At 28.7% G+C, this 20,389-nt stretch overlaps 1 protein-coding gene across 5 annotated transcripts in view; it reads right to left on the minus strand.

The window, feature by feature from the left end:
- Positions 1-20,389, minus strand: part of LOC118442149 (uncharacterized) — a 47,419-nt gene that overhangs the window by 14,696 nt on the left and 12,334 nt on the right. For 3 of the 5 annotated variants that reach the window (XM_085661761.1, XM_085661762.1, XM_085661760.1), the window contains 2 exons: positions 19,461-19,511; positions 17,648-17,839 (listed from right to left, as the gene is read on the minus strand). In XM_085661761.1, coding sequence (XP_085517887.1) covers positions 17,648-17,839; positions 19,461-19,511 — 243 coding nt within the window. The remainder of the gene's footprint in view (positions 1-17,647; positions 17,840-19,460; positions 19,512-20,389) is intronic. The other 2 variants (XM_035867398.2, XM_035867395.2) reach the window with 1 other exon arrangement.

The raw sequence follows: 20,389 nt of genomic DNA on the forward strand, positions 1-20,389 counted from the left end.
CGAAAGTGCATTCAATGACAGCGAAAAAAAAAAACGAACGAACGAACGAACGAACGATTAAGAAAAGTGCTTTCTTGCGTAATTAAATTCTTTCTTTTTATTTTTTTCTTTTTATTTCGTTTATGCTTTCAATTTCCAAACGTTCACAAGTCATATACAAAAAAAAAAGAGAGCAAAAAAAAAAAGAAAGTTAATTTCAAACAATTATATAATTTTTATAATCCTAATAAAAAATAAAAAGGAAAGAGAAAAAGAAAAATATATATATATATATATATATATATATATATATATATAATTTTCGCTAAATAGTAATCGAGTTTTAAAATTATCTAAGAACATTTTATATATTTTTGTTTTCTTTCTTTCTTTTATCTTTAGACTCCTACTTTGAAACTTTGGGCCCACTCTGTAGATATATATGCACGCACATACATGCATACATATAAACATACTTATATGAAAATCGAAGGATGCGTTTAATGCATACGTATGTATACTTATCAAGTCCTCGTTACTATTTTTTTTTGTTTTATTATTAAAGATTCTTTAACTCGAAATAATACATACATATATATATATATATATATCTACATGTCTATATACATATATATATATATATATATCTACATATGTATATATAAACATATATATATATTTTTTTTTATAGATCGTTTTTTGCAATGATTACATATACTTGCAAAAATTAATATTTTCTTTGTTTGCAATGTGAAAGGACACGGTAGATATATAACATATATGTGTGTGTGAGTGAGTGTATAAATATAAATAGATACATTAACTGGCACATGGTTTCTAGAGAATTAGGTTTACGTTTGGCTCGAACGAAGGGAAATAATAAATGGGATAATCGGGATAGAAAGACCGAGATAGTGCATATATCGTTGTACGTTCGACTTTGCAGAGGTTGCCCGCAAAATCCATTAAGTAAAGAGGTCAGCGAGCAGAGAAGGTCATCTCTGTCTCTGTCTCTCTTACACACATACACATACACACACACTCTCTCTCTCTCTCTCTCTCTGTCTCTGTCTCTGTCTTTTTTTCTGAGAACAACTCGAGCGTAGAAAAGGTATTGAACACCTACGCTTTCGAATCATCTTCGTTCGATTCTTTTTCTTGAGAACAATAACCATGAAATTTCATTTGACTTTTCGATAATATTTTTGAATGACAATTACTATCATAAAAAGTGAGAGATAGAGGAAGAAAGACGTGTATGTCATTTTTTATTTTATTATTCGATCAGACTTTTCCAACATTTCAAAATAGACAAGCACTCAAGGATGCAGTTTATTCACTGATAGATATAATGTTGAATTTGTGAGAAGAAAATTCTCAAGGCCGATCATATTGATAATGAAATAGCTTCGTTTCGGAGAAAAACACTCGAGGAAAAGAGAAAAAGAGAAAAAGAGAAAAAGAGAAAAAGAGAAAAAGAGAAAAAGAGAAAGAGAGAAAGAGAAAGATAGAGAGACTGAGATACCAAGTATACTATTTTCAAAAGGATTTAAACCATATCATAGAATATAGATATACGTATTTACGTACATATGTATGTATGTATGTATATCGTAATAGATCTTTTTTTAAATATCGTATACTCATCGTAATGCACTTAACTCGCTAACTACGTTAATTAACTTTAATGTTCTCCGTTTGACCCGATCTATGAACAAGTTCAATAAGTACTTGATTTTCGTTAGATCAAACGAAGTATTTAGTATTAGTGTACTTAAATAACGATCACGGATAACTAAACGTTTAAAACTAATCTCCTAAGCTTATATATAACATTGAAAAGAATTAAAAAAAAAAAAAAATCTTTTCCGACGAAAAAACTTCTTTATTTTTTAAGCGTATAATTTTAATTCTTTATTTGTGTGTGTGTGTGTGTGTGTGCGTGCGTGCGCTCGCGCGGACGCGCATGTTGAATGTGATATAACAATTATTGACTAAACTAATCTATAGTCTCGTACATTGACCAATTATTTCATAAAACTTAACATCATAGTTATCGTTTGAAAATAATTTTTAATAATAACCACGAAAAAAATAGCAATCAAATATGATAATAATAGAAACAAGTTTTATCGGCAAATGGCAATTAGCACTAATGAATGGCTGACAATAATTGAAAAAAAAGAAAAGAAAAGAAAAGAAAAGAAAAGAAAAGAAAAAAAAACAAGAAAAAGAAAAAGAAAATTAAGGCAATTATATAAAGTCAAGAATTTTATTGAAACGGTCGAATAGTATTTAGTAGGGTACTAAGAAGAACTAACAACGGCACTGAACCATTTCGATCTATTTCCGTGCTTTCATCCTATCGTTGGAGATATAAACCACCGAATATTTCATTTTATTAATGATATTTTCGACATAGACTTTCAAGTCGAAAGATCTTAAATATATGCAAATTGAGAAATAAAAAGTATTTTAAGATGATCTTTTAAAAATCAATTAATATATATTTTCTTTTCTTTTTTTTCCTCTCTCTCTCTCTCTCTCTCTCTCTCTCGTTCCTTTCCTCTCGAGACTTTATCGATCCAACTTGATTTATCGTTAGATCATATAAACCCGTTAATAAAAAAAATTCATGATTTTCTCTCTCTCTCTCTCTCTCTCTTTCTCATTTTTGTATTTTTCATCTTAAGATACGTCGGAAAAATAAAAAAAAAAAAAAAAAATAAAAAGATAAGAATAAAATAAAAAAGAAAAGAAAAAAAAGCAAAAGAAAAAAAAAAAAGAAATAAATATTATACCATAAATTGCTTTTAAAATGATGGTTTCCTCGTATATGCCATAGGAACTTTTAACTCTCGATCTAGTAACTTTTCGTATAACTTCTGTATAATCTAGAAGAAAGAGAACGGGAGTTACGTCGATCGTATTATACTTTAACACGGTATGTATGCTGAATAACTCATACGAAAGAAAGAAAGAGAGAGAGAAAGAGAGAGAGAGAAGAAAGAAAGAGTAAGAGAGAGAAAGAAAGAACAAGTGGCAAGGCAACGAAGGGGCGATAGCTGCCATGACTTCCACGACTTGCTGTTCGTGAGGTCGATGTTCTAAAAGACGGCCTTCCCCCGACCGCCGTCGTAGAAGCGAGTTTAGCGGTACTTCTGCCTCAAACGGTCGCTCATTAAATCGTCCATCGCTTCTCTCTCGACAAATACGCAACTGGAAACCGTCTCTAAACGCATTGAAATGATATTTTATCATCACTACCGAAAGTCGTTATATATCTAAACTACCATTTAATTAATTACCTTACACCGTTCGTTCTCTATTTAATACCTCTCTCTCTCTCTCTCTCTCTCTCTCTCTCTCTCTCTCTCTCTCTCTCTCTCTCTCTTTCTCTCTCTTTCTCTCTCTCTCGCTCTCTCTTTCTATTTTTTATCCGATTTAATTTATTTATACCAGACATGATATTAATCTTCGATGAAAAAAAAAAAAAAAAAAAAAAAAAAAAAAAAAAGTGAAAAAGATCGTTCATATCGCTCAATTTCCTTCTTTTGTTTTCTTTTTTATTTTCTTTTCTTTTCTTTTCTTTTTTTCTTTTTTTTTTTTTTTTTTTTTTTTATATCTGTTATTATCCTTTTTTTTAATTTCTATATATATATATATATGTATGTATGTATGTACGTATGTATGTTTGATTCATGGTATAGTAACGTATTGTAAATATTTTTCATCTATTAAATTTAATTACTCTTTTCGTTTGTTTTTCTAATGAATATATTAAATAGATCTCTATGTTCATAACTTAAATACGTAAATACGATTCATAGTATAATTACGAACGAGGAAAATGTTAGATACTTCGTTCGACGTTAAATAAAGATATTCTTACATCTCTTATCTCGTACTTTCATGTGATAAAAATACGAGTATTTGTGTGTGTGTGTGTGTGTATATGCACTTTTATACAGAATAAAAAAAAGTGCAATAATGTGTGCGCTGCGCAAAGGAGTACTTATTTATCTCATTTGCAATATGCACTCATATATTTCTTCAATGGTATAAATTCTATACGACAAAGAAATTTTATGGAGATCTTAGAAGAATTCTTATATATACACATAATAAAAAAACAAAAAAAAAAAAAAAAAAAAAAGAAAAATTATGATAAAAATAATCATTCGGTTAATTATACGTACGTTTTTATTTTCTTTTTCTTTTTTTTTTTTATATATATATATATATAAATTAAGAATCATTATGGTATTACGTGATTTTATGATATAATATTCGATCGTGTCATTAATAATTTCAAATACATTTTAACTCAAAGAAATAAAGATCGTTAAAATTTGATATTAATTTCTACATTATTAATCAGAAATGTAATATTTAAAATTATCAAAATATAAATGTACAACTTGAAAATTTAATCGTCATCATTGATTCAACAGACTCGAAATGTATCCTTTCGAGAACGAGTCGTTATTGATTCGAGGATTTTAAATGATTTGAATGCTCGTACATACTTGTTCTCTTAATTCATTGTAATCCCGGGTCAACTTGATTATTATCTTAGATTCATACACTCGACGTTTTATTTTTGGTAGAACGTCAAATGAAGAAGAATAAAATAATATAAATCTTAAAGGCTTTCGTTGCATGTTATTTTTTAAATTATTAAATTATAGATTATATCTCAATACACACACACATACACACACACACACACACACACACACACACACACATATATATATATTTTGTATATTTGTTTTTTTTGAACGTAAAGGAATTATTTTTCAAGAATAAACGTACTCATCTATATTTTTTTTTCTTTTTTTTTTCTGTGACCTCGTCAGTTAAAGAAGAATAATCTTTTAATAAATATCAATTCAAATGTCACAAAAAAGAATATATATATGTATCAAAACGAAAAATATATGAACCCCAGAATACCTTCGTAATAATCGACTAAATTATAAGTCGTTAAATTTGAGGTCAATTTGTAGTTACATGAAAACGTGGCAGTAGCTCGTTAGACGTTTTTATAATTATAAGGATAAAATGAACAATACAATAGAAGCAATATAATATGTATGCAACATCATTGCATGTTGTACGAATAGAATGGAAAATTTTTAATGATAGTCTCGTTCATTGAACAATGACGTATTATGCATTATCAATCGAATGACATTTGCCGACAATGAATTTTTCTTGCGTGTTATATATATATATATATATATATATATATATATATATATATATCTTTATATATCATCAAAAATGATCGATCGAAGCTAAAAGCATAGGACAAAATTAAAATTTTAACGTCTATACTTATTATTTATGATCATAGAGTTAGATAATCTGTTTCATAAGTTATTAGAAAAATGTTGGATAATACATTTTTCATTATCCAACATGAATTGCTAATAAATGAATTATTTATTATACAAATAAAAAAAAAAAAGAAAGAAAGAAAGAAAGAAAAGGATAAAAGTATGAAATAAATTATTCTCGTCTAAAATTGATCCATCGAAAAGACACAAAGAAACTTTTCGTAGAATGTATTTCTTCGTTTTCCTTGTTTTCTCCTTCTCCTTCTTCTTCTTCTTTTTCTCTTAAGTTCCTTCTCAAATTCGAGCATTAGTCAGATCTAAACTCGAGCAAGTCTATTGGTTGACAAAAGAACAGAGAAAATTGTTGGCACACATGAACTGAATAGTAACAACAATAACATTCAGACTCAAATAACTAAAATCGTACTCAATTCGAGGTATTCTTTTTCTTTTTTTTTTTTTTATCTAATTAAATTACACCTAATAAAATTTTACGATTCGAAGAAGAAGAAAAGAAAAGAAAAAAAAAAACGTATGCATAAAAAGAGATCAAATTAATTAAGAAAATTCGTATGACGACGACGAAAGATTCCGTGCGTAAAAAAAAAGAAAAAAAAAAAAAAAAGAAAAAGAAGAGATGAATTTTTTTCGAACGATATCCCGTTCGAAAATAAAGGGGGAATTTTAAATAACAAGATGGATTCCAATGATCTCTCTTTATCACCATATGTTCGCACTAGTTACATCTCTAAACTAGAGTCTGTGACCCAAATAAGAAAACACGCGACCGGACACGAAGCGGTTCGTAGTTTGAAAGCGAGTCGCTCATCGAATCTCTCTCTCTTTATTCGACAATGCGATAAAGCACGTGCTACCGACCTTCTTTATGGCGCATTCACTTCCCCTACTTTTCACTTTGAGAAGCGCGTGTCTCTTTTTAATCGACAAACATACGAACAAAATCTAGAGCAAAATTTCTAATAATAAGAATAATGACGATTAATGACGATTAATGACGATTAATGATGACGATGATCTTTATGATTTAATTTCATTGAAATAATTCATTATTTTTTATTAAATTAAAATCATCGAAATTTTTATTGTAATTAATTATTAATACTCATTAATTATTTCGATTAAAAAATTTGCGATACGATTGTAAAATTAATTTATATCCTTTTTTAATCGACAAACATACGAACAAAATTTAGAGCAAAATTTCTAATAATAAGAATAATGACGATTAATGACGATTAATGATGAGGATGATCTTTATGATTTAATTTCATTGAAATAATTCATTATTTTTTATTAAATTAAAATCATCGAAATTTTTATTATAATTAATTATTAATACTCATTAATTATTTCGATTAAAAAATTTGTGATACGATTGTAGAATTAATTTATAATAAAAATATATAATATATATATATATATATATATATATATATAAAACAAATAATTATTATAATAAATTATTATAGTATATTTTATATAAAAATCATATGTAATCGTCGAAAAAAAAATCATATATAATCATCGAGTTCGATATCAGATAAAATTTTGGCCTAATCGATGAACATATGAATATATTTTCGTATCGATTGCGAAAAGTAAGGCTAAAAATTCAATCCCGATAAATAAATATTATTACAGCTTTCACAAATAATGAAAATAAATCTTAAAGAAAAAAAAAAAAATAAATAAATAAAATAAAAAAAAAAAAAAGAAAAGAATAAATAAAGAAAGAACAGACTTTTACCTTTTAGATCGACGTAATTTTGAATCCTCCCGCCCCGTAAAACCTTGCACGAAGCAAAGCATTATAGGTTCTTTCGTTGTAATCGTTTCTTCTCCCATTCACCTGCCCTCGCTTCTTATCGAGAGCTTCTTCTTTCGGTAGTTTTAGAAAAATTGTCTTTCTCTATCGATAAATAATACTTTATCGATAATAATGTCTTTTCACGGATTAGAGATGATCGAAATAAAAAAATAAAAAAGAAAAGAAAAGAAAGAAAGAAACAAAAAAAAAAAAGAAGGGAAAAGATTAAGGCCTCTTCTCTCTCTCTCTCTCTCTCTCTCTCTCTCTCTCTCTCTCTCCCTCACTCTCCTTAAGCCGAAATATTGAGTCAAGGATCGATCATTCATTCGATCGATCGATCGATCTTTCTCAAGGATCTCTAATTAATCGATAAGGACACATCGGTGAAGGCACTGGTTTTTTTTTTTTTTTATACACATAAAAACACACAAAACTTTTCAAAAATAACACACACTTGTATATTAATCAATTTCGAATTCGACGAATTCTCCAACAGATTAATAGAATAATACAAAATTCTTCTGTTTTCTTTCGTAGTAACACCGACGAAGCCGTTAACGTTGTCGTAGTTGTCTCGTCGTTGTCGCCGTTATCGTTGTCTTTACCGTCGTTGATGGCGACGACGCTTAACCGAGGTATATCAGCGGTAAGGGTGGTTGCCAGGCCGACCAGGACAAAAGGGGGAAAAATACGAGTCGATACGTAACGAGGAAAACGTTGTCGCGTGTACCAGATCGATCGATCCTTTTCTTCCTTCCTTTCTTCCTTTTCTTTTTATCTTCTTCCTTCTTCCTGATCAGACTTCTTTAACCTCTTCGTCTGGTTTCTCTCTCTCTCTCTCTCTCTCTCTCTCTCTCTCTCTCTATCTATCTATCTATCTATCTATCTCTCTTTCTTTCTTTCTGTCTGTCTCTTTTCTTTTCGTTCTTTTCTCTGACCTTACCCTAACTAAGTATTTATGTACGTGTGAATGTATGTACGTTAGTACGTATGCATATATATATATATATGTGTGTGTATATAAGTATGTATGTATGTATGTATGTATACAACCCGGCTTCGGCCGATGCCCTTCGTGTATCGATCGATCTTGTTGGTGGTCGCTACGTAACGATCTAAAACTTCCCTTAGGAATATATCCGAAATTAACTTTGATACCGGTCACGCACTAGCTCGATTCTGTTGTACGAGCAAGGAGACGGCAATAGTAATTATTGTATAATGTTCCAACAATCAATGCAATCAAATATATATATATATATGTTTATGTATATATACATATATACATGAACAAATAAAAAAACAAAACAAAAAACAAAACAAAAAAAAGAGAGAAAAGTTATCGAGACAGTAACGATATTAGAGTTCTGTTCCTTATTATCATTTCACTGTGATCTTCTTGAAACTTTCATATATGTATGTACATGTAAACATACATACATACATGCATATATATACACACACACATATAGATATATATATATATATATATATATATATATATATTTACATATATATATATACTTCTTTTTAACGAATTATTTACGAAAGGAGATAATGAAGATAAAAACAAAAAAAGAGAGATTTTTTCGAAAGAGATAGAAATTGGGGGACAAAAAGAATGAAAAAAGAAAAAAAAAAAAAAAAAAAAAATAAAAAAAAAAATAAAAAAAATAGAGAACGGTCACACAGGAAACGGACGACGCGATCGTAGCGTGTCTTCTCTACGACACTGCCGCGTACCCGTAACCGTTCCCGGTCTCGTTCAGTTTTGTTCCTGGGCTTCGCACCACGCTCCGCACACGGTCCGTTTCTCTCCGCGTCCTCCCGTCAAATCGTCTCGAGTCGAGTCTGTTACTCCGTACTCGCTCGATACCTTCCCCTTCCTCTTCTTACTTTTGCCTATACCATCTTCCTTCTAACTCCCACCACGTCGTTTCATTCTCCCACCATATCTGATATCATATCCCTACTCCTTCTCTTTCTATTCCTTTTCCTCCTTTTCTCACTCTCTTTCTCTTCTCTCTCTCTCTCTCTCTCTCTTTTTCTCTCTCTCTCTCTCTTTCTTTCTTTATATTTTTCTTCACTAGGAGAAATCGGAAAAAAAGACGCATGCGTTTTCTCGATCGCGTTTCGTGTATAATAAAATGTTTAATATTTTTGTAGAAAAACAAAAAAAGAAAAAGAAAAAGAAAATGAAAAAGAAGATGAGAAGTGAAAAAAAGTAATAGATTTTGACACGTAAATTAATTACCGTGATATGCCGTGATATACCGTGATATACATCTATTTTCATTAATTCTTATGAATATTTTAATAAAAAATTAAAAAAAATTACATCTGCGTGCAATTTGTCAGTTGTTTATTCTTTTCTCAAGTTAAATATATAATATCTCTTAATTTATTAATTTTTTTTCTCAATTTTCTTTTTTTTTCTTATTTTTTTTCCTTTTTTTTTTTTTTTTTTAATTGTATTTTTATGAAACTTTTAATTAGAAATTTAGAAGACATACCGACCTTGACATTAATAGATTAAAAATCAATATTATGCGTTTAGGGGATATCAATGAGTATTTCAATTAGAAATTTGAAAGATTAAAAGTTGTGTCTAATATAAATTTGGCCTTGTCCTTCCTAAGTTAAATATAAATAAATCAACGTATATGTGGATTGTATTTTAGTTAGATAGTTAGAGTTTTAATCGAAATTTCGAACATTAAATGCGTAACTAATTTTGGCAATGTTCTTGTTAATTTAAAAATACATATATTTTAAATGTACATACTTATATGTGCCATATTAAATTGGTATGAACATTATAGTTAAAGTTTAGAAAGATTAGATCTATTTTTAATATTGTATATATATATATATATATATATATATATATATATATTGAGCCAACGTCTAGACAGATCTGTTGCAATGTTTTGATATTTGCATACTAAAAATACTTTTACTATGTTCAAACTTATAAATGATTAGATCTAATAATGTATACAATATTTTTATAATTATTTCGATTATAATATTTTCATTTAGATTAGATCTATACAAGTAAACATATCTATTAAAATATTTTTCATACTAGGAATGTTGTTGCCATGTTAACACTTAAATTATTTCATTGAAAATTTATATAAATAGATTTATTAATCGAGTTTCGATCCACAATTTTTATTGTTTTCCACAATTATTATTTTTTTTTTATAAATTAAATCTTTTTTTTTCTTTTTCTTCTTCTTTGGACGATATCTTTCGAATAATAGAAATCCTATTAAAGCTATTTTAATATTAAAGCTAATTTATTTACCTTTTTTTTTTTTTTTTTTTTTTAATAATCTTAGATCTTTCAGTCTCACTTAGAAAATTTTAATTTCTCCATTCGAACTTGCGCAAAAGCGAATACGATCTATGTATATCTTCAAGTTCTTAAACAAAAATAGAAAATTTGAAACCATTAGATTTTTATTTATGGCCCTGACTAATATTTAAGTATAACGAGAGAGAGATATAGATAATTTACAAAAATGTTATATAAATCGTACACTTCTAATCATTTTTCATCCTTTCTTATACTTAAACTTCATTATCGTTTCCCTCAATAAAATTAATTAGCCATCGTAAATATAAATGTCACTACTTATTCGAATAGATTGACATTTTTAAATGAACTTCAATCATTTTTCAAGAGTTTCTCAATTCCTTTATTCATTTTATCTGAACATTATTTTTATCATTTATTATTCCAACGATTAGCTATAAAAGAAAAGAAGATGAAGAAAAAAAAAAGAATTAATATCGAAGATTAATATTTATAAATTAATTTTTATAATGTAAATTACTGTGTTAAACGATAATTGTTAAACGAATAGAATAGAAATAATTCTATTAAAAATTGCAATCTACATTTTTATTTTTTCCAGTAAAATCAAGTGTTATAGAAAAAAAAAAAAAAAAAAAAAAAATTAAAAAGCGAGAAAAAAAAAGAATTCATCCTTCGTGTACCAGATAGTATAATAAAAAAAAGTTGACCCTGTTGCTCTCCTAAGCTTTTACATTATTTCTTTGCGTCATGTTTACTTCGATAAGAAACTAGAAGAAAATTATCGTATTATTCGATATACGTCGAAAACATCATTAAAGATCTCGATTTTTTTTCTTTTTAATTTCTTTTTTTTTTTCTTTTTTCTTTTTTAATCTTTTATTTTTTGTTTCAAACAAGACTAGTTATTACCAGATTCGAACAAGATGTGTTATTACAGACATATATATACAATATATATACATACACACACACACACACACACATATAATAGATTACAACAAAACATAAAATTCTATTCGCAGATACTTTTATCAGACGAGAAATGTTGCAATATCAATAATTATTAGAAAAAAAGAAAGAAAGAAAAAAAAAAAGAACGTGTATCTGGCATAATCACAAACGCAAATACATGTATCTAATCAAAAACAAAAGACATACTTGTTCAATTGAATGATATACGATATACAGTATGGACAATTAGAAGTATCTAATTTTTTTTTTTTTTTTTTTTTCATATTGCAAACAAGTTATTACACTTACAGTTTTATAATTTAAAACTTTTCTCATATATCTACCATATCTCTCTTCTCCTCTCTCTCTCTCTCCCTCTATGTATATATATATATATATATATATATATATATATATATATATATTTAAATATTTTGTATATGTTAATTACATAATAAACTTTTTATATATATGTAAATTTCGAAATTTCATTTATATGTATACATATATGTATGTATGTATGTATGTATATATTTATATCACGTAAGAACCTCTCTCTGTAGATCATCTTATTACATAGTATCAAAACGAAATGAAAGAGGGACTATGAGATATGTAATAGCAATTAATCCGACAGATAAAGCGATCCCATGGAAGCCTCGTTCGACATTCATGTTCGAAGATTTACGTCACGCGAGATTGGCTTCCTATCGTGTTTCGCATTGATTAGATTTCTGGAAAAAAAAAAAGAAAAAAAAAAGAAAACCCCTCCCTTCACTGATTCTATTTTTCCTATGATCTAATAGAGTTATACAATTTATTCTCAAATAAATAAATAGATTATCGAAACAGATCAAGATCGCATCGAACGAATTTGCAAAAATGACTTTTTCTTTTTTTTTTTTTAATCATCGTGCGTTTTTTTTTTTTTTCAAATTTCATTTTGTGATTGACAAAAAAAAATTACGATCTATTATCAAATGGATCCAACGCATTAGCCAAATTAGCAAGATATATTTTTTCAATATTTTGTACTTTTTTGTAATTTTTTTAATTCCCTTTCGTGATCGACGAATTCATAGATATAATTATCTCTTTCTCTCTCTCTCTCTCTCTCTCTCTCTCTCTCTCTCTCTCTCTCTCTCTCTCTCTCTCTCTCGCACTATCATATCGATTATACTTTGAATTAATCTCAGGATGTCGTAAAATTTAAAGGCGTATACCAACACGACGACTACTATTGCGACGAGCAAAAACGATTCTCAAAGGAAAATACTACACGCAATGATATTAATAGCCAACACGAAGAACAAGAAAAGAGGGAAAAAAAGAGAGAGAGAGAGAGAGAGAGAGAGAGAGAGAGAGAGAGAGAGAAAGAGAGAGAGGAAGAGGGAGAGAGAAAGAGAGAGAGGAAGAGGGAGAGAGAAAGAAGTAGCAGTAGCAGAAGAAGAAAAAAAATCCATTCGTGGTTTTCTTTCTTCGCAGCAATTATTGATATATACGTATATATCTTAATCAAGTCACGTGAGCACCTTTTCTAACAATCGTAAATCATTAGAGATAAAAATTCTTTATTCAAAAACTTGCAGCAGTCAGTGCACATTGTCAACTTTGAATGATAAATATCGTGATATGAAATTTTCTTAGAAATTTTCATTGTTATTATAATCTCCCCATGATTTATGAAATTTTATAATCGAACTTGTTGGAAACGTGATGAAACATTAAAAAAAAAGAAAAAAGAAAAAAAAAAAAAAAGAAGGAAATATATACAAATACAAATTAGCAAAAAAAAGTAGTAGAAAAAAAAAGAAATATTAATACTACGATGAACATATTCGCGAAACAATTGTACATAAAGTAAATGCATAAATAATAAGTAAAAAATTGTAATGAGCATATGTATAAATACATATTTTAACATTTTTATCTTTACTTCGATTACTTAGATATCTTTCTTTTTTTTTTTTTAGTTCTGCTAAATTTGTAAAATATTGTATTATATAATAAATATATTAATTTTATAAATGAGAGATAATATGCGAATTAAAATTTTCAATTTATATTTCTTGGACTATTTATATAAGACTCTTTCGACGAGAGGGACATATATGAAAGAACGTCAACATTGAATGTTGTAATATGTCTCTATAAGTATATTATCTTATCGGTGTTGCCAAACAAGTGAAAGATATTTAATAATTCTTTTCTTTTTTTTTTTTTTTGTTTCTTTTTACTGAGTTTTAATGATATATCGATACAGTCCATGGCACAAGTATTCGCAAACTCTTTTAAAATTAATCTATTTATTTATTTGATCAAACAAAAATATTCTGAATTCTTTTTCCTTTTTTTTTTTTAAATATTTTTAAAACTATTTTCCATCAATATATATATATATATATATATATATATATATAATTTTTTTTTATAGAATTTTTATACAAAGATATATTTATATAACAAAGATATATTTGCAAAGAAAATATTCCAATAAGCGATGCGCCAAGAGTTTTTAAGTGATTTAACAAAAACAAATCAATTATTCTATCACGATTTGTAGTTTTACAATTTGAAAGATAACAAAATAAGTTAGAAATAGAAAAAAAGAAGTCTAACAATAGATTAATTGATTTTAAAGACACTTTTTATCTTTCGCCTGATGTCTTTTGTATACGAATAAATTACAAAAAGAACGGAAAGAGAGAGAGAGAGAGAGAGAGAGAGAGAGAGAGAAAAGAGATCAATATATTTTAGGAAATATTCAAAGGAAATATTTCTTTCTAAATTAATCGTATAAAATATAAAATAGAATAATAAGTATATAGATAACGAAATACGAAATTTTCTGTACAATGATTATTAAATTCATTTAACGTGTCACATTAATCGATCATCCTCTTATCAGTAACATAAGAAAACTTCATTGAACACAAGAGAAGTATAAGTTAAACTAGATCAAAGAGATTAACCTTAATATCAAAAGCTTATGTATACCGTTGGAAACCTTAGAACATTATTGTTCATATGCTAGGTAAACGAGAAAGGAAAAAAAAAAGAGAAAAAAAAAAGAAAAAAAGAGAAAGAAAGAATGAAAACGATGAGAAACAGGAATGGAAAATCCTATAACGATACGGATGTCCCAGTTAATTTTGTGCGATTCTAATAAACGTGACACACACACATATACACGCACGCACACACATATATACACCCACACACCCACGGACATACACGGATTTCCTACGAAACCTAAAAAAGTTCATTACGTAATGAAAGAAGAATAAGAAGAAAACTATGAATGAACGATCTAATTCTCTATAATACTATTCACACATTTCTATTTTCTTTCTTTCTCACCTTTACTCATTTCTTTTAATAATTAAATCCATAAATTTGTAATAAAAATAATTAATAATTTGTCATGCATATATATATATATATATATATATATATATATATATATATATATAGTAATATAAATTAAATAAATAAAGGATGGACCTAAAGTTTCTCAGATGATTTTAAAAATTAATTTTTATGTTTCAATATTTGTTGATTTTGTAGTTGCAATATGGAAAAAAAAACAAAAACAAAAATTAGTCTAAAAAATTTCCAAAAAGAATGTAATTGATTTTTTTTAATCAGCCAAGAACTTTTGATTCGTCTAAGAACTTTTAGATTATCTTCTGTAGTTATATATATATATATATAGTGCTTAGGTTGATAGATCGTAGCTGGTGTAACAAATTGATGATGATGAATTTGTCCTAAGAACGATGAACAACTAAAACACGAACTCGTTAAAAAGCTTCTTATTACAATGTTAGATCCTTTTCCTAAATCGAAAAATTCTATATTGATAAACATACAAGTGTCTTAACCATTTGATTGCTATTACAATTTTCATTGACTATACATATCTATTCACATAAATCGAAATTGATCTTTAATATAATCATTATCGTTTCGAATCGAAATCGTGATCGATAAGAATTAAAGACACTTAACAGAACACCTGTGACTAAGCGTTTGATTAGAACGTGAATTTGTTATCGTTGTACCGTGAAAAAAAAAAAAAAAAGAAAAAAGAAAAAGGAGAAAAAGAAACATTTCAAACTTTATTTATTCTCTCTCATATACATACGCATATAATACATATATATATATATATGTGTATGTATATAATATATGTATGTATATATATATATATATATATATATGTATATAACTAAGTACGTTCTTACTTACAATGTGTTAAAGAAATAAACAATATTTCGAAGCAGAAATTCCTATCGAGAAGATTGCTATCGGATTAATGTACGGAGATAGGCCTTGAAAATGATCTAAAAATAATCAATATAGACTGACCAGCAGATCGGATGGAAATCGTATTATTTTTAAGGTAGAAAATATATAGAGAGACTACGTACACGGATTAACTTCTACTCTATAATCCTTTTTGTTTAACTATCATAGAATTTGTTTGTGACAATTGTTTTTCCTCTTTTCTTTCTCATTTCTTTATTTTTTTTCTTTTTGCTCTTTTACCTTTCTCTTTTTTTTTTTCGTTTTTCTATCTTATCAAAACATCAATTAAAAATTGTACTCTCTTTATTGCAAATGAAATTACATTTAATAGCCTCATGGAATTTAATTTTTCGCGACAACTTAACGAATAATTTGCGCTTCTTATAAATGATAAAATATTGCGTTTTAAAATACTATTATCAATTCGAATATTAAAAGAACGATTGATTATAAGATCGATTAAAATAATAAGATAATCGAGTCGTAAATTATCTTACGATTTATCGAAAAATAAATTAAAAAAAAAAAGAGGAAGAATAAGACGAATCAATTAAAAGTTACATACATACGTATATAAATACTTACCGAGGAACTTTGACCGATGTAAGATCACGATTTACGACGAGCCGGCGTTCGTTATGTCGTTGATAGGCGCACGATATTATAGAATTCTTTTGCTTGATGTAACCGTAAATGATATCATGACTTTTGTAAAGACTAGTCTTGAAATAACGTGTAACACGAACAAACTTCGAACAGGATCCCAGCTGATTATCGATATTAACGATCAGCTGTTCGCCAGATGAGGGATATTTTGAATTCGTCATTTCTAGCATGATTTTCACTGAGATTATCGATCTTAATGATCGTTCTCATAAATATAATTTCTTTTCCCTCTATCTCTCTTTTTTTCACTTATATATACATATATACTTTCGGTACACAGACTCGAGGGATTACTTAAAGAAGAAGTCAAAAAAAAGAAAAAAAAAAACAAACAAACAAACAAAACAAAACAAAACAAGGAGAAAAGAAAAAATAAAATCACGAAACGCGAGTAACGACGTTTCGAAGTAAAGTAATCAATTTGTGGGAGGAGAACGATAAGAAACGTGCTAAAATATCGTTATCGGTTCTCGCATGTTAAACGAACGAACGAACGAAATGAATGTTATCCCTCCCTCCCTCCCTCCCTTCCTCCCACCCTTCTTCTCTCTCCTCTTTTAACAATTCGTCAATAGAGCTTAAAAGATACCTTAGGAATTATAAACCATAGTCGTAGGTCGAGGCTAATCTCTTAGCCAATTGTCATAGACCCAAGAATCATTTCTAATCTAAAGTAGAGAGAACATTTCCTTCCTAAAGAGAGAGAGAGAGAGAGAGAGAGAGAGAGAAGAGAGAGAGAGGGAGAGAGAAAGAAAGACTACTCGTCGACGAGTCTCATCAATTTTCTCATACTTCTTTACGAGCCAATAGAGTTTATCTTCCAACTTCTTCCGTCGTTAGCCATTAATCTTACAAGCTTTAGTCACCTCGATTTTCGACTAACGCTAAGTCTAATATCGTTCTTCTTTCATGATCAAGTTAGATAAACTTAGATTAAACGATCCTAAAATGTTAACTTTAAAGGATAATGGATGAAAATTTTCCTCGTATATCACCGACCTTGACATCGAGAGAATGAAGTAATTTATATATATAAAAATATATATATATATATCCTTATCTCTTAGATAAAAAGAATATAAAAATTCGATGATAAATATTAATAAATTTGTATGTGACAGAATGTACGATGGTTCGATCAAAAAAAAAGAGACAGAAAAAAGAAAAAAAAAAAAAAAGAAAAAGAAAAAAATAAAAAATTTCTACGAAACAAGAATAGAATACTAGAATGAAACTTGCCCATTGACGACGGAAGAGGATTCAGAAGGGTTCGGTGGTCCCGACACTTGGACTTTGGGCACGGTATAAGAGTCGAACTGTCCATGAGAATGTCCATGCCCGTAACCTTGACCCTGATTTTGGTTGTGCGTCGTGGTGGAATCATCGCTGTCGCTACTCTGCGGATGCTCCGATCCAACGCCGCCACGAGGTCTGAAACCAAGAGATCAAAACACGAATTTAATCGAGGATCTAATAATAATAAATGAGAATTTCTTTGTTATTTAAAAAAAAAAGAAAAAAAAGAAAAAAAAAAGGGAAAAATTTTTTCCTCTTCAATTTTTTCTTCTTCTTTTCAATATGATTATTATTAGAACGGGAGGAACATTTGAAACGTGATTTTTCTTTTTTTTTTTTATTCACCCATCGAATTTGCCATATCTAAAACTAAAACCTTCATTTATCCGATCACCTCTCATGTCGTTCGATATTCTATATTTATTCTACAAGGATAGAATTTATATTATGTTTATAATACGTCATTCATTGGACAAGGAAGAAAGAAAAAAGAAATAAAAAATGAAAAAATTATTATTATTATTATTATTATTATTATTATTATTATTATTATTATTATTATTATTATTATTATTATTATTAGTATTATTATTATTATTATTATTATTATTATTATTACCTTACCAACGTAACGGAAGAATTTATATAATAAAAATAAAACAATTCCAAAAGGACCAAACATATTATCCTTCGAGATTCTCGTGATACAAATTAAATCCCTTAAAAAGTTTGGGTTTATATAGGTTAGGACAAAAGTATCCTTCAGTTTAGATTTTATTAATCGATTACTTTGTTTTTAGATTGTAAAACTATACAATACAAAGCTTAGAAATCTTTTTTGGCCTTTGTATTATTTTATATATAAAATAAAATAAAATAAAATAAAATAAAATAGAAAGAAAACTAATAAATAGTAATGGACGTTCAAGAAACGTTTCGTTCCGAAGTGAGACGTAAAAGAGAAAGAGAAAGAAAAAGAAAGAGAGAAGAGTCGATCGGTCAAAGGTAAATGTATGAACGCGCGAGCACGTCAGGGATTTAAGTGTATGTATGTATTGTATTTAGAATCACTAGCTAGATACAGCTGAGAGCACGCTTTACGAACGAGTCATCCAGCTGAACGCGCGTGAAGACTCGTGTTGCGTCGCTTGGATGCTTCTCTTTTACACTCTCTTCTCTCTCTCTATCTCTCTCTATATATATATAATAGGAGATAGAAAAGGAGTGAGATAGAAAGAGCAAAATGGCGGACGTCAAGCTGACAGACGTCACAATCAGCTGTTTCTTAATACGATGAATACGATGAATACGATGCATAATCGAAGCAAAAAAAAATAAAAAAAATTACTCATCTAATTTCATTCATTTGTTGTTCTCTCTCTCTCTCTCTCTCTCTCTCTCTCTCTCTCTCTCTCTCTCTCTCTCTCTCTCTCTCTCTCTCTCTCTCTCTCTCTCTCTCTCTCTCTCTCTCTTAGACACACACACGCACACTCACACGCGCACACACACATAGATTTTTCTAATCTCACGCATCTCACGTCTTAATCATGAATAAATAATAAATCGAAGAAAATTGATTGATAGAATTAGATAAAAAAGAATGATTAGAATATCTGTGAAAAGAATAAAAATAAAAAAGAAAATATATATATATATATATATATAATTATAAAAAATATAAAAATAAATATATGTAATGATAAGAAACACACATAAGATAATTTGGATGCATCAGAAACTATCTTAAAAATCACACCTGCGATTATCGTCGTCGTAGCTGGCGGTCCAATAGAGGGGCGCCACTGTCCTGAGTTGGAGATCACGTTCGTTACACGGCAAATCCGAAGATATCAACTATATTATTATTATTATTATTATTATTATTATTATTATTATTATTATTATTATTATATATCTCCTATATGCCGTCCTTTCACTATGATAATAATATTTTCCGTTATTGAACGGTAATACGTATTATCTTATCTAACACCTCTTTCTCACATTATCTCGTCGAATTTCATTCAAATATTTTCTAATATTCGAATCTGTCACTTTCACAACGGCAATGACGACGACGACGACGACGACAACGACGGCGACGACGACGACGACGACGACGACGATAACGATAACGACGACGATCAAATAAGAATAATAAAAATCATCAAAAATCGATGAGAATAATCACTGGAAATTAACTTGAAATTGTCCTTGATTTATCTTCCTCGATCTCTCTTTATAGAAAAGATAGACTTTTCGAGATAAAGAAAATAAAAAAAAAGGAGGAGCAAAAAAAAATGAAAGCCCGATGCAGCTACGGATGGATTAAGCTCACGTTTTTTCGATATCTCTCTCTCTCTCTTTCTCTTTCTCTCTCTCTCTCTCTCTCTCTCTCTGTCTCTTTCTCTTTCTTTTTTATTCGCAACAAAAATTATGCGGCAATGCTGCGGTATGCGCGTCTGCAGAAGCGACAGCAGTAGTAACAGTAGTCTATGCTCTCGTAAAAAATCTCCGCTCGTTTCAACTCCGAACAAATCCACGACACGACGATAAAGACGAAGACTTTGACACCATGATGACGACAACGACGACGACGATGACAACGACGACGACGATGACAACGACGACGACGACCACGACGACGACGACGACGACGACCACGACGACGACGACGACGACGAT

This window comes from Vespa mandarinia, chromosome 16 (assembly GCF_050613455.1).
Source record: "Vespa mandarinia isolate Hongniang chromosome 16, ASM5061345v1, whole genome shotgun sequence".
Lineage (NCBI taxonomy): Eukaryota > Metazoa > Arthropoda > Insecta > Hymenoptera > Vespidae > Vespa > Vespa mandarinia.